Genomic DNA, 14,750 nt, shown 5'->3' with positions numbered 1-14,750 from the left:
ACCACTATGCAAAAGCTGCATCGGCAGTTATTGAAAAGGTGACGCTCAAATCGAACTTAAGTGTAGTGCTGGTCCTAGAACTCTGGATACACAGACAATTTGTGATGTAAGATGTAACAAACCAAGAGTCTGCAATTTATTGAACATTAAAATCAACTTTATCTATCTTTCAGAATTTCTGTCCAGGAACCTCATTGCTATATAAATTTTGTTTGAGAAATATGTAATGTAGGCAATACACCAACATTTGTATCTAACTCACGCAAAGAGCTCCTAGATATTACTGTAGAAAATACTCGAGAGTATACAGTGAACCATCTATGTCTAATCATAGAATCCTAAGGTTCGACATTACGAAGATAAAGCCAGATGATGAAGAGGTGGCCATCCGGTCCATACGTAAAACTAAGAGTGGGGCTGTACTTTTAGAACTAGGAAAAGGTGGTAAAAAAAACGACTTTTATGCCGAATTAAAAGGAACAATGGGAGAGGTAGCAAAGGTAACTGAATTGAAACCCCGTGCAAAAATAGAAATCCGCGACTTGGATAGCCTTACAACAGATGATGAGGTAAGAGCGGCAGTAAGAATTGCACTCCAAGAACCCACGGAGCAAATGGATGTAAAAATTTCTGGTGCAAATACCAGAGAACAACGGAGAGCCTATGTATGCATATCAAGCCAAGCAGCTAAAACACTTCAAAAGACGGAACGTATTCGTATGGGCTTAGTAAGATGCAGAATAAAACTCTTGCAAGATGTAGAACGCTGTTACAGATGCTTTGAAACAGGACATCTTCAATACAATTGCAAAGGACCTGACAGAAAAGGTCAAGGCCTATGCATTCGATGCGGAGAAAGTGGACACAAGCTGAAAGAGTGCACAAGGCCGCCAAAATGCTGCATTTGCGCAAGTAAAGGATGCATCAAGGTGGACCACATACCGGGTTCCCATAAATGTGAAGCCAGCAAAAGAATATGAGAATACTCCAAGCAAATATGCATAGGAGCAAGACGGCTGACGCTCTGCTCTCCCAATTAGTTCTAGAACGAAAAATCGACGTCGTCATCATAAGCGAGCAATACAAGAAAAGTAGTAGCACAGGATGGTATGAGGACCACACTGGAACTGCAGCTATCTGGACGCCATCAAAAGGAACACTTAACGCTGTGAATAATGGAAGCGGGGAAGGTTTTGTATGGGTGAGGACAAATGACTACACTGTTATAAGCTGCTATCTAACACCCAATGACACTATTGGTGAATTTGAAAACAAACTCCATAATATAGAAGATAAGGCTAGAGAAATCGGAGGCTCCCTAATTATTGTAGGGGACTTCAACTCTAAAGCAATCGAATGGGGTTCCACGACGACAAACTCACGCGGTCGACGAGTACTTGACATGGTGTCTAGATTGGGGCTTACAGTAGCAAACTTAAGTTTCGCTACAACATTCAGAAGACCCAGATGTGAAGCCACAACTCCAGATATAACACTTGTGTCGGATATGTTTTCAGGAGCACTCAGAGACTGGAAAGTGCTGGAGGATTATACCGGCAGCGATCACCAATATATTGAATTCAAGATTACACTGCGGGATAGCGCTGCAACAGATTACCAACCTAGCGGTACGCGGAAATGGAGGGTGGACTGTTTAGATGTACTATCTCTACTTGCTGCTATAGACAGCAGGGTTGCAGATAGAGATCCCTTACTAAACTCGACCACACTAACAGTATACACCATGAATAGCATTCTACAAGCTTGTAATGTTTCCATGCCAAAAGTGAGAAGATCAACCCGAAAGAAAGCCGCATACTGGTGGACCAGAGGACCAGAGAAGCCGCATACTGGAGGTGCAGGCGAAAGCTGACCAGAGCCCGGAGAAGAAGTACTGCTGAAATAGAGGAGGTGGAGTTTAAAATAGCTAAGAAAAATTTGAAAGAAGCCATAAAACAAAGCAAAAAGGCGAAGTGGGAAGAACTAAGAGAAGATATAAACAACAATCCATGGGGCACCGGATACAAGATTGTAACTAAAAAGCTGGGTGCCAGACAACCCACCCCGTCACTAGGAAGCGAAAAAATGAAGGAAATAGTTGACACATTATTCCCGACACATGAGGTGCTCCCAAGCAGATCAGATGATCTCCTGAGAGAAATGCCGCCAATATTTACTCTACAAGAGCTTTTTGCAGCTGCTAGCGCGCTAAAAAATAATAAAGCTCCGGGGCCAGATGGAATACCGGCTGAGATACTAAAAGTGATTGCTAATGAACGACCACATGTACTACTAAAAATGTACAATGCTTGTTTAATGGAAGGCAACTTTCCGGAAATTTGGAAGAAACAGAAACTAACTTTAATTAGTAAGGGTAAAGGCGACCCAGAACGTGCTGAAGCATACCGACCACTCTGCATGCTCGACACCGCTGGAAAACTCCTTGAAAGACTGATCAAGCCTCGACTTACAACAGCAATCGAATCAGCAGGTGGCTTGTCACCGAGACAGCACGGTTTCAGGACAGGACGCTGCACGCTAGGTGCAATAGAAGATATAATTACGGCAGTAAAGACTGCACAGACTGGTAACCACTATTCGAGAAACATTGTCTTGCTTGCAACACTTGACGTACGAAACGCGTTCAATAGTGTAAGATGGGCTGATATTCTCAATACACTGGAAAACAAGTTTAGAGTACCACGCTACCTGATGGATATAATAGCTATTTGAAAAATCGCGTGCTAGTCTACGACACTCACGATGGACCAAAAGAAAAACAAATCACATCAGGAGCAGCGCAAGGATCAGTTCTCGGACCTGAGCTGTGGAATGATAATTACAATGGCATCTTAGAGCTGGAAATGCCGGAGGATACACATCTGGTGGCATTTGCAGATGATGTTGCAGCAGTGATAAAGGCAAGAAATATAGAAGAAGCGCAACGAAAGCTAACCATGGTAATGATACGAACACAGGAATGGTTAGAGGATCACGGACTCAAACTCGCCGCGGAGAAAACAGAGTTGATCTTTCTCACAAGAAAGCATATACAGCTAGAAGTTGAAATGCGAGAATGCGACAAAACTTTAATGTCGCAAAAAACAGTCAAATATTTAGGCCTTCGACTGGATTCCAGACTAACATTCTGGGCTCAGATTGAGGAAGCGGCATCTAAAGCGGGAAAAGCTACAGCAGCATTGAGCAGACTTATGGCAAACATAAGGGGACCCACACAGAGTAAAAGACAGCTCCTCATGGCTACGGTAAATTCCATTCTTCTATACGGAAGCGAAATATGGGCAGACGCACTACAAGCAAAATACCGAAGAAGAGCGTTAGCGTCAGTGCAGCGAACAGCAGCTCTGAGGATATGCTCAGCGTATCGCACCGTTTCAGAAGCAGCGGTTCTCGTGATTACTGGAAATATTCCTATTGACCTACAGGCTCAAGAGCGAAAAACATGTTGGCAGGCAAAACGAATGGGAAACAACAACACCGGCAAGCAGTTGGTAAGACGCAGAACTATTGCAGTATGGCAGCAACGCTGGAACTCAGATAACCGTGGACGATGGACTGCAAGGCTTATCCCAGATCTAAAAACCTGGCTAGCAAGAGACTTTGGCGAGGTTAACTACTACCTCACTCAGTTTCTGTCGGGACATGGATACTTTAACAGCTATCTCTATCGCATGCGCAAAGTAGAGTCACCAAATTGCATATATTGCGGAGCGGAGGATGATACCGCAGAACACACTTTCTTTGAGTGCAATAAGTGGTTGCCCGAACGAGAAGCACTTGCAATGCAAGTTGGTACCTTCACTCCCAGGACGGTATCGGGAAAAATGATCGAAAACATAACAAACTGGGATCGCGTAAAAATGTTTGCTGAAAAGATCCTGAGATTGAAAAAAGTAGACCTTGACAGAAGACAGCTGGAGTAAAACAGATGAATCACACAAAGACGAAGGATAAGGTTAATCACCTTCAGCAGATGCGGGGCTGATAAGGAGATAAGGAGATGCAGGACGCAGGTCACACCGATGGAAGTCTTAGATGACTAATAGAGACCCTACCTTGAAGTAATACTAACGTAGTCCCGGGGTAGGACAAGGTCTTTAGGAATGAGGGGGAGTTGGTTTAGTCCGTGCAAGTCGGACACTCACTTTCCAGGCCGCCGGATTGTGGTCAGTGCGCAGGCATTCCACTCCTCCTTGCCGCAACCAAAAAAAAAAAAAAAAAAAAAAGGTTCGACATTGATTATCAAAAACATGCGAAGAAATTCAAGAACAACAAATTAAAAAGCCTATAGGGAAAATCTATATGCAATTTTGTTCAATTAGGACTAGAAGATAACCTAGAAAACCTCAATGGTGCTATATTATATGCATATGAGGATAGCTCTCTCAATTAAGCTCGACTTATTCTACCAAGAATGTGCATTGGTGGAGCAATGCCCTAAAAAATCTAAGAAACACTGTCAGAGGACTATTTAACTAATCAAAACAAAGAGGATATTATTCAGAATATAAGTAACAGCTTACTCTGTATAATAGAGAGAATAGGTCCTCAAAACGCTGAAGCTTCCGAAAACTCTGCGAAAGTATAAAAAGCACAAGGATACCTCCCTTGCTATACAAGGTGCTTTCAAAAGGCAGTAGCCTTACTTTCACCAATCTCAAGCGAGAAGATGGAGGTTTCACCGAAGGTGAAGAGTAAAAGGTACGACTGCTTCGTCACCAACTAAATAACACGATTCAGGATAGCATAGACAAGACAGCATAGCAACTTACACTTTCTTAGACATTGAAGGACCCTTTGATAATACTTCAGAGATATCAATGACACACTTTCACACTGGATGACCAACATGCTTCGCACCAGGAGAGCAGAAATTTCAAGCAGTACTGGCAATGTTTTTGCAAGTGGAATATTATCACTTCTAATGTGGAGTATGAAGTAGATGATCTATTGGTAAAACTGGATAGGAATGGGTTCTAGGTTCAGGGTTACGCCGATGATGTTGTAATAATCTGCAGAGAAAAATTTGAACATACTCTGTGCGAGAGGATCCACTTAGGTTTAACACTAACAAAAGAATGGTGCAATTCAGTTGGGCTGAAAATAAATCCAGCAAAAACAACCAATTCTTTATTTACAAAAAAATGCAAAGTAAAACATTTTAAATCCATTCGCTTAGATAGTTAGAAATAAAACCAGAAAAGAAGGAAAATTTTTTGGGTATAATCTTTGACCAAAAATTACAATGGAAATATCATATCTAAGAAGTCAGAAAAAACGCAAGCATTGGAAATGCATCTACAAAGATTAAAATAAAGGCATCGATCAAATCTCGTTTTACCACTTTTCAACTTCTATTGACATTCTTTATAACATTGCATATTGTTTATTAAGCGGATTCTAAAACAATAATCTTAACTTAAAATTTACCACCAAATAATTACTTTGCTGTCAAACAATTTGACAAATAAAATCATATTGATCTACTGCTGGGCAACGAAACTTGTTTAGTGTCCTATTAGTAGATCAAATAAAATATGGAATTGGATTACTAATAGGCCTTTTCTTTTGTAAGCATATGAAACAACAACACGGCTGGCTTATTTAGTCCAACCTTTTTCAAACTGTTTAAATAATAAGCAGTTCATTCCTCTCCCCATGATTACTGGAATGAGTTTCCACATTGCTGTGGAAATCTTCTCCTTTCATTCTTAAGAGGTAGTTTTAGTGGGTTCAAAAAAAAAAAAACAAATGCATGGTGGCCAAAACTAAAAATTCGTCTATTGTGAATGATTTTTGACGTACGTGCTAAATTTTTAGTTAACTGTCAACAAATATTTGACACATAGTACTCAATTTTTTTAATTTAAAGAATTATTATTCATTTTCGAAACTCTAACTTTAAATTTTACTACGTGTTTATGGACCTCATTATTATAGTCCATATTACTGAGTATTGAAACCAACCTCAATGAAATTAAGAGTCGTTAGGAATCTCTTAACGATATTTTGACGATTGAACCGACACTTCGAAATGATACTGCTTTTGTTAAGTTTTCGTATATTCCGATTTGCTACAAATATACACACTTTCCAGCACAACACACTAAGATACAGAACAGCTGCTGCACTTACCTCACGTGTGTTTTGATATATGTGACTGAGATGTATGTCAATGTAGTGAATTGAAACGGACAAAATAAGGTTTTACATAATAAAAAAATTTCATGTTCGAAACGAGAAATTCTTTAATACGCCAATGGTATTCATTACCGCATACCGATATCAAAAGAATACAAAGATATGTGTTGTGCACAACTAAACTACTATTTTTGAACAGATGTTTTGAGCCCTCGCACTGATAATCATAAATGAACTTACAATGCGGATAAAGCTTTCTTTCTAGAATTGGTACATGGTTGAAAAGCTTTAAACAATACTTCCGACTAACAATTAGCTTAAAGGAATGAAAAGGCCTTCTCACCAATGTACTCATCACTGCTAAGGTAAGCTAGTTGACCTTTCCCAACAACATTCGATATTGTTCCTCTTATGGCCTTCACTCGATCGATATGTGTAAACATGAAATTAGTATTGATAAAATGGCTTAGAACATACACTTAGTGCTGCCATGCTTATTGATGTCATTTGCTTTTAGCTGGGCTAATGTAGTATGAAATCGAATTTGCCACAATTTCTGACATCTTCTGACATCAGTCGTTAGTGTTTCAGAGACGATTACTAGTTTTTAACATTCATTGTTTTAATAGATTGTTCAACTATCCAATTGACGATTTAATCATCCTCATTAATCATTGAACCATATTATTCGTTTGACATATCCCCTTTGAATTTTCTTGTTGCCTATTAATCTGGAAAGCTCAAGAAAAATTGATGACTTAAATTGACATCCTAAATATATCGTGACAGTGTGCGGTAAACTGTATACTACTATGCAACCCCCAACGGCTATAACTTCGTTTGCAAATTCTGGGACAGGAATCACCACATGCCAACGCAAGAAACAATTAATTTAAGTTAGTACCAGTATCATATATCCTTTGACATCGGTAGTATATGCTTCTAAGAGAAAAACCTGATCCGCCTCTTAGTTTGGCAGGAAACTGCCATAGAATGTAGCTCCATTTGCAGCTGATAATGTTCCTTGTATAGACTGAAATATACTATCAAAGTGAAAAGAATGTCACTAAGGAATTGACTACAAAGCAATGACTGTTTTCTCGATGCGGTGATATTTTCTCAAGTTTCCGACTGAATATGTATTGCTTATGAAGACTGAAAAGTACATATTTAATGTATCAACTGCTTTTTATACGAAGCGTTAGTTCCACCAGCATATATAAAATATTGAACGGTTATTTAGCCCTATCGGCCATTTACCCATTCAGGCAATCATTTGACAAAATCTTAAAAAGATGCTCGTATCGATTTGCTCACACAAATGAGCAAGAATTACAATGGCGGTGCTTCAAAACACGTATATAAGATTGTAACAGGTGACGAATCATGGATAAATGCGTATGAGCCGGAACGTAAACAGCAATCGACTATTTGGGCATATCAAGATAAATTAAATTGAACAAAAGTTGTTCACCCTCGAAATATTTCGAAACAAATGGTCGCTTGTGTTTTTCGGAAAACTGGTAATGTAGCAAGTATACCATTACAGGAACATAAAACCGTCAATTCCGATTTGTATACAACCATTTATTCACCGGAAGTTTTCAGTGACTTCCAGTAACGGAAAAAAAACAAGCGCGATCGGATCATTCTCTATCAAGATAATGCAAGTACTTACATATCTCGTCTAGCAACCGACTATTTGGACATTTAAAAATCAAATTGATGGGTCATCCGCCGTACAATCCTGATTTGGCACCCAATGACTTTTTCTTATTCCCGAAGGTCAAGAATAAATTGTTGGTGATAGAAGCCGTCGTTGCATTTAAAAACTATGTTTTGGCGGTGTCTGAAGAAGATTGGAAAAATTGCTTTAGCAAATTAATCATAAAGCAGAATACTTCGAGAAATAATAAAGCAATTTTTATCGACAAGTTAGTATTTTCTCGTTATTAGGCTTAAAATTTGAACAGTGACTCTCTTATGTGCATATAAACCTGATAAAACAAACAAAAAAGGTTAGTTATCAACTTAGAATAATTCCACACCACTGGTACGTCAACTTTCGAGGTTTAGGGCCATCAGTGCTGTTGAAATAGACAACGAACTTTCCTTCTGGATGAAGGATAGCTCGTTGGCTGAAAGTGTAGTATTATTTGTTTATTATGCTTTCGATTATACATATATATCCTTATATAGAAGTATTCTGTAGTATTTTACTTTGAAACATATATAGTTACAGTAAACGTACTACAGTCGGTGGTAACGATATATTTTTTAGTTTAAATTATTCCTTCGATTGTAATATTATTTCTTTATATAGAAATTTTATACTTGCATCAAGTGCTAATATGGATAAATATTAGCTATAAATTTTCTGCGATTGTTTGGCAATGTTATCTACTGGCGAAAGATGGGCATCACGCTCGGGTCACTTAACAGACATAGCATAGCTTCACTTAAGGTAGCTGAGAGAGAACTAACTTCAGGAGGTATATCGATACCTATTATGATGGACATCGAAGGAGCTTTTCACAAAGTAAGCTTCGATAAGTTGAAATCTGCTCTAGCTGACCAAGAGTTCAGTTCGCTCATTATTGGATGGATTGATTTCATGCAAAAAGCGATACCTGCAAAATGGAAGACATAGACTGAGAGGCAGAGCAGTCAAAGGTTGCCCACTGGGAGGTATGAATTCACCATTCCTATGGAACGTAACCATAAACTCTCTATTTCAACAGTTTGACTTTAAAGGCATACTCACAAAAGACTATGCGGACGATGTACCATTGATGGTGAACCGCAAGTTTCCAAACATCATTAAAAACGTAATGAGAAGTAATCACAAATGCATCAAATAATGGGGTAGGAAACAAGATCTGGGAGTTATTCTAGATAACAAACTGACTTGGAATGAAATATGTTATGTATGAAAAGATCGGAAAAACGAAGAGCTATTTCTGTGTAAGATAATGTGCGAAAGGCGATGGTGGCTAACATCAAAGGCAACGCACTGGATCTACACGATGATGGTCAGACTTATTACAATACATGTGTCAGATATATGGTGGTGTAAAGCCACACAAAAGAAAAAAAGCGAAGTTAGATAAGGCCAAAATACCAAGCTCAGAAAAATGTCTTGAAAACAAAGAAAACCTAGCAGTTAGAAAATATTCAAACTGCGATGATAACCACTCAGCAAACTACAGAAGTTGTCCAGTTTTCGCTGTTCTAAGACAAAGAGAACGTTGCCCAAAGACAGCGTATTCCCCAGCCCAACTTGCCAAATTACACAACATCTGACTTTCCGTCCCGTCCTTGATCCACTTAAAGAAAACAATAATTCTCTGTAGAAGGCAACGAAAAAACTTGAAATTCCAATACAAAATGACCCACTACTTAGAAAACCCAAAAAAAGGTTGTATTTTCGCAGAACATCTAAAGGATCTCTTTTAGCCAAACCCACAAATAACATACTTCCAACTTAATATTGAATCTCCTTCTATTGCTGACGTTGCGCTTGGATGACTACCCTAAGCAATGGATAGTTTTAGAAATAAAAATGATTCTAAAACCAGGAAACTACTCAACTTTGTCCTCATCATATAGACCAATAAGTCTTTTGCCAAAGTTATCCAAAATCTTTGAGAAAATGCTGCTGTCAAATATTATGCCCATAATAATTCAAAACAATGTGATTCCAAACCATCAATTTGGATTTCGAACTTGACATGGTACCATTGAGCAAGTTCACAAAATTGCTGAAGAAATACATACTGCCCTTCAGCACAAAAAATACTGTTCCACCGTTTTCTTGGACGTAACCTAAGTTTTTGATAAGGTTTGCATGAAGGTCGGAAGTATAAAATAAAGCATTATCTTCCTGAAAATATGCGTAAGCTATAAGCTCCTGAACATTTAGAGTGAAAAAAGTACCTTTATCTTAAGAGAAATCGATATAATGGCTGGTGTTTCTCAAGGAAAGGTGCCGTTTCTATATATAATATACATAGCTAATCTCCCACTATTCTCAAATCACATCATTGTTTTTTTCACGAATGACACTGCAATTTTCAGTTCTCATAGTGATCATATATGTAACTGCATCCCAAAGTCTCTCGACTCATTTAAGACTATTGGAAAAGTGGCTAACAAAATAACGTATAAAAGTAAACGAAACAAAAAGTGTTTATATCACGTTTACTTTACGAAAAAAAACGTACTCCCCTGATAAGTTGCATAATATCATAATACCCCAGTCAAATGATGTGAAATATCTTGGCATTCATCTTGTCAGAACGCTGACTTGAACTAAGCATATTGAAATCAAAAAAAAAAATTAAGTAAAATTCAAATCACAGCAGTTTCATTGGTTCACTGATAAAAATTTCAAGCTAAGCCTGGAAAATAAAGTCCTGGTATATAAATTAATCTTAAAACCTATCTGGTCCTATGGCACAGAACTTTGGAGTACAGCATGCGCTTCTAATATCGAAAAAATATCAGATCTAATATCAAAGAGTTACAATTAGCAATAGAAAGAAAAGAAGATGTGGAGACTAGCCTGTGTTAGAATATCGGGTGCTTATCACAGCAACACCGGCCTTAGATGCGATACTAGGTCTGCTTCTGCTATATATAAAGAGAACTCTATGTGGAATAACTTCGGAAAAATGGTGGGCCATCAAAAACTTCTTGACCTCTGCCAGACTGCGGTCAAAGAAGTGCAAATGCCTTTGGAAACTATAAGAATAGTTAATGGGACAGAAATGTCATGTGACAGTCATGTAGGTTAAAGAGCATATCGGTATTAAGCAAAATGAAAAGGCAAATGAACCTGCAAACCAAGAATCAAGCTAATTCTGTGGCCCAGATAAGTAGATAACTTCATTTCATTCTAACAAGTGGAGAGAGATGAGCATTTGTAGACAGACTAAAATTATGATGCCAAAACTGTTGGTCAGGAGAACGATAAAAGTGCATACTTATCCACGGAGCACCCTAAGTTGACTGACCTCATTAATTACTGGATATGGAAACTTCAAGTATCACCTCAAAAAGATAACTCTTGTTGAAGAAAAAACTTGGGAAGATATTGTCTGTCTAGTAGAAAAGGAGACAGCGATACATATATTGTGCCAATGTCAATTAGTGACAAGAAGGAGGATGTCAGGAGGGACCCCATTAGGTTCGTGACAATTTGGCAGCCAATCTTAAGTTAAATGAGTTGTTCCACTAACAAGGGATATAGTTATGCGAATGGAAGTCACTTTGGCTTTAATTCAATAATGATATCCAAGAATTGAAGGACGAAAAAGAACCCAAGTCGGTTCGTTGTCTACTTCGACTAATCCTTCAATGAGGCCACTTGCTGAACTGTGCGCTGTCCAATTGTCCCAGAATATATTTAGGTATATATAACTTCACTCAGATTCGGGAACCTTGAAGCAAAATTGAAACAAATCAAAAGTTAAAAACAACTGCTCTATTTACCATTTAATCCGACAAAACGTGTCTCCTCTCTTTTAATAAAAACCTTGAAACTATGACCCACACACAGTAAATTCATTTCACAAAAATATATTCTTTCAGCGCAAAAATTAGCTTATTAGTATTGGAAACCGATAATCAATAAGTTATGAAATGTTTCCAAAAATCCTCTAAGTGTAATGTAAAACGGGCGGAATTTTTTCATTGAAGAAACTCTTCACTCAACAACTGTATAAGTCAGCACTATATAATTAATTACATCTAGGTTAGATCAATCTGAGATCTGGGACGAACCTGAGTAAAATTCCACACAGCTATGAGTCTACTGTTTTCTTTCTAGTGATTTGTTTCGTAATAGGTTATTGTGCTAACCAAGATTTAAATGCAATTTGGCAATTAAAATTGTTTTTTGTATTTTTTAAGGAAGAAAATATACAATAAATTTACAGAAATTAATTTGTACGTAAACACGAAAAAAATGTCTGATATAGTCCATGCCTGCATCTTTGCGTCCAACCTACAGTTAAACAGCGTAATGATTGTAATAATCGTGTAATAATCCTGAAGCTGATCACTACAAAAACCCAAAAATGATTGTAAGTTAACTATTTATAGCAATAATCTATGGAAAAATTGATGATCACAATGATATATAAGTTAAGTAAATACACTACATTACTTTCATTATACAGACGCATAATTTTCATACGTTGCCTCTCTAAACCCTATTGTACTCCTGTTATACTTCTATAACTTTTTGATCGATTTCTAGTTTTCTCCACAAATTTTTATTAAGGCAAGACCATGGTGCAATCGGAAATCCTTGGACTAAAACTGGAGGCACCATAATTTATCAGACATGTAAACAAGTCAAACAGTAACCGTCTACGTTGAAAATCGAGTAAGCAAGAATTTTAGTGACCGTTGAATAAGTAAGACTCAATTTTTACCGAATATATTTAAATGAGTTTGTCATTATGTACCAAGGCGAATTAGGAACATATGTTATTCTTATATATCATTTAAAATTTGCTCATCACCCTTCTTGCACATCTTCAAAGTGAAAGAATTGATAAAGCAAAATTGCTCATTAGCAGATGTGAGAAAAGCGCTTTAAAAAATTTTAAAACGCTTTTCCATTACATATACTTTCTTAATGTATTCCTTCATGTATTGTTGTGTATTTTTAAAATATTTATAGTCATAATTTTCAAATTCGTGAAATTTTTTAATTTTGTGTGAATTTTTATTTACAAACTATTGGCAGATGATTAGAATATTTGTTGAATGTTTCAATGAAGATTCACAATAAATCGCTTATCGCTTTGGCAACATTTTTTTAAAGTAGTTAAGATGCTCAGCCAGTTCATAGCTAGTCGGTTAGACAGAGAGAGAGTAGTGTTGTTGATTTGAGTACAAATTAGCGACTTGTTGTTTTTTCCCACACTTTCAAGCGGCCGAATACACCTAATATTATTATTTCTAATACGTAATAGAAATATTTAGATAAAAATGCAAACTTACCAAAATACCTTTGCGGTTACAACTTTAGTTGCATAAAACAGCTCTGTAAGACTCTGTAAAGCTCAAGTAAAAAGTGTGATAATCTTTTCAACCTTTTCTAAGGCTGGGGTATGGTATGGTAATGGTTCATGGGTTAAGCTAAGGCCGAGGAATCGAGGAATCGAACCAGCTCCTTCGGAGGGAGTTTTTAAATGTTTTCATCCTCTAGTTGGTATGCGCCTAAAATTTTGTTTCTTCTGTGGCCTAGTGCATAAGAGGTAATGATCAGATGTTCCATAAACTCTTTCTCATCAAAGCAGAACCTGCAGAATCTGTGAGTGGCCTGGCAATGCACCAAAAGTGACTTTAGACTCTTCTTGTTTACGTTGAAAACGACATTTGCTCTATTGGCATCATAATTCAAGAATTTTTTTTTCCATGACACTTTGTTGAATCCATTTTATGGTCTCTTCTTGTATGTAATTTTTGTTGAAGCTAAAGAAAGGAGTTGTGCCGATGTATAGCGCTTTTGCCTTTTTTTGGCATCTGCGTTTTCGTTGCCTTCGTGTCATTCATGTTAAAGTTTCCAAATCAGAGAGACCTGGTTGAAGGCGACCCGTTGATTGAGTGTATTGTTACACTCGATGAGGACTTTTGATGTGAACGTGTAGCTGTTTAGAGCTTTGAGAACTGATAAACCGTCTGAGAGATTTCCTGGTTTGAATTTTTCTTTTGTGTATATTGAGAGTGCTTGCATTGCAGCTTTCTTTTGTATTGCTAGGTGTAGCGGTGGTTAATTTAATAGTGCTTCCATGCCACGGTTGGTGTAGTTCTCATGACCCCAATTTTGATTTGTGTAGTTTTCCTCACCATAGCCATTTTGGAGTTCAGGCCCCAGGAGTTCTTTTTTAGTCCAACGGTTTTTCTTGGCTTTTTTTAATTACAGAATTGAGGTGTACTTCCCAAGTAAGTTTTTGTTCAGGATAATTCTTAAATATTTCAACTTTTCCATCTTTTTTATTTTGTATCTTTTTTATTGTTGATATGCGCATAGTAAATAGGACAGTGGTAGTTTTGGCAGGATTAATTGATAATCCTTATTTTCCTCATCATTCCCATATTGTATTGCCAGTGATTATTCGTGGTTACCTGTGATTATTACTGATATGTCGTCTGCACATCTAATTGTTTTATACCCTTTGTTGTTGAGGATTTATATTAGGTTATCCGGTATTAAGAACCATAACAACGGTAAGGGTACTCCCCCTCGCGGCCATCTTTTTACTGTTGTAACACTAAGTTATTTTTCTTTAGTTTAATATATTACTCACTAAATTTTATGTTTTATGCTTTTTTATAATTTTAACAATGGTGTGAAGTGCTATAACCGTAGATTTGTCTTTTTGATAGGCAAATTGTGACTTGTGTATCGAATTGTTGGGAACAACCTCTTCTGAATTTATGCCCCATTCTACCCTTTCAAAGGTTACTACCATATTTTGGTCATAGTGGAGTTTCTACTTCATTGATTATTGCGAACTAGTGCCCAGTGCTCATTGTTACTGGTTGCCTTTAGTCGACAACCAGGGAAATGA

General features: G+C 37.4%; 1 protein-coding gene across 1 annotated transcript; it reads left to right on the top strand.

Moving 5' to 3' along the window:
• Nucleotides 1–320: 320 nt before the first annotated feature.
• Nucleotides 321–980, top strand: LOC119675323. The gene has a single exon (XM_038086517.1). It carries the CDS (start codon nucleotides 321–323, stop codon nucleotides 978–980), a length of 660 nt encoding a protein of 219 aa, XP_037942445.1.
• The last annotated feature ends 13,770 nt before the right edge of the window (nucleotides 981–14,750 follow it).

This window comes from Teleopsis dalmanni, chromosome 2, assembly GCF_002237135.1.
Source record: "Teleopsis dalmanni isolate 2A chromosome 2, ASM223713v2, whole genome shotgun sequence".
Classification (NCBI taxonomy): Eukaryota; Metazoa; Arthropoda; class Insecta; order Diptera; family Diopsidae; genus Teleopsis; species Teleopsis dalmanni.
The sequence above is the reverse complement of the archived record's forward strand: the minus strand, read 5'-3'. Positions and strand labels throughout refer to the sequence as shown.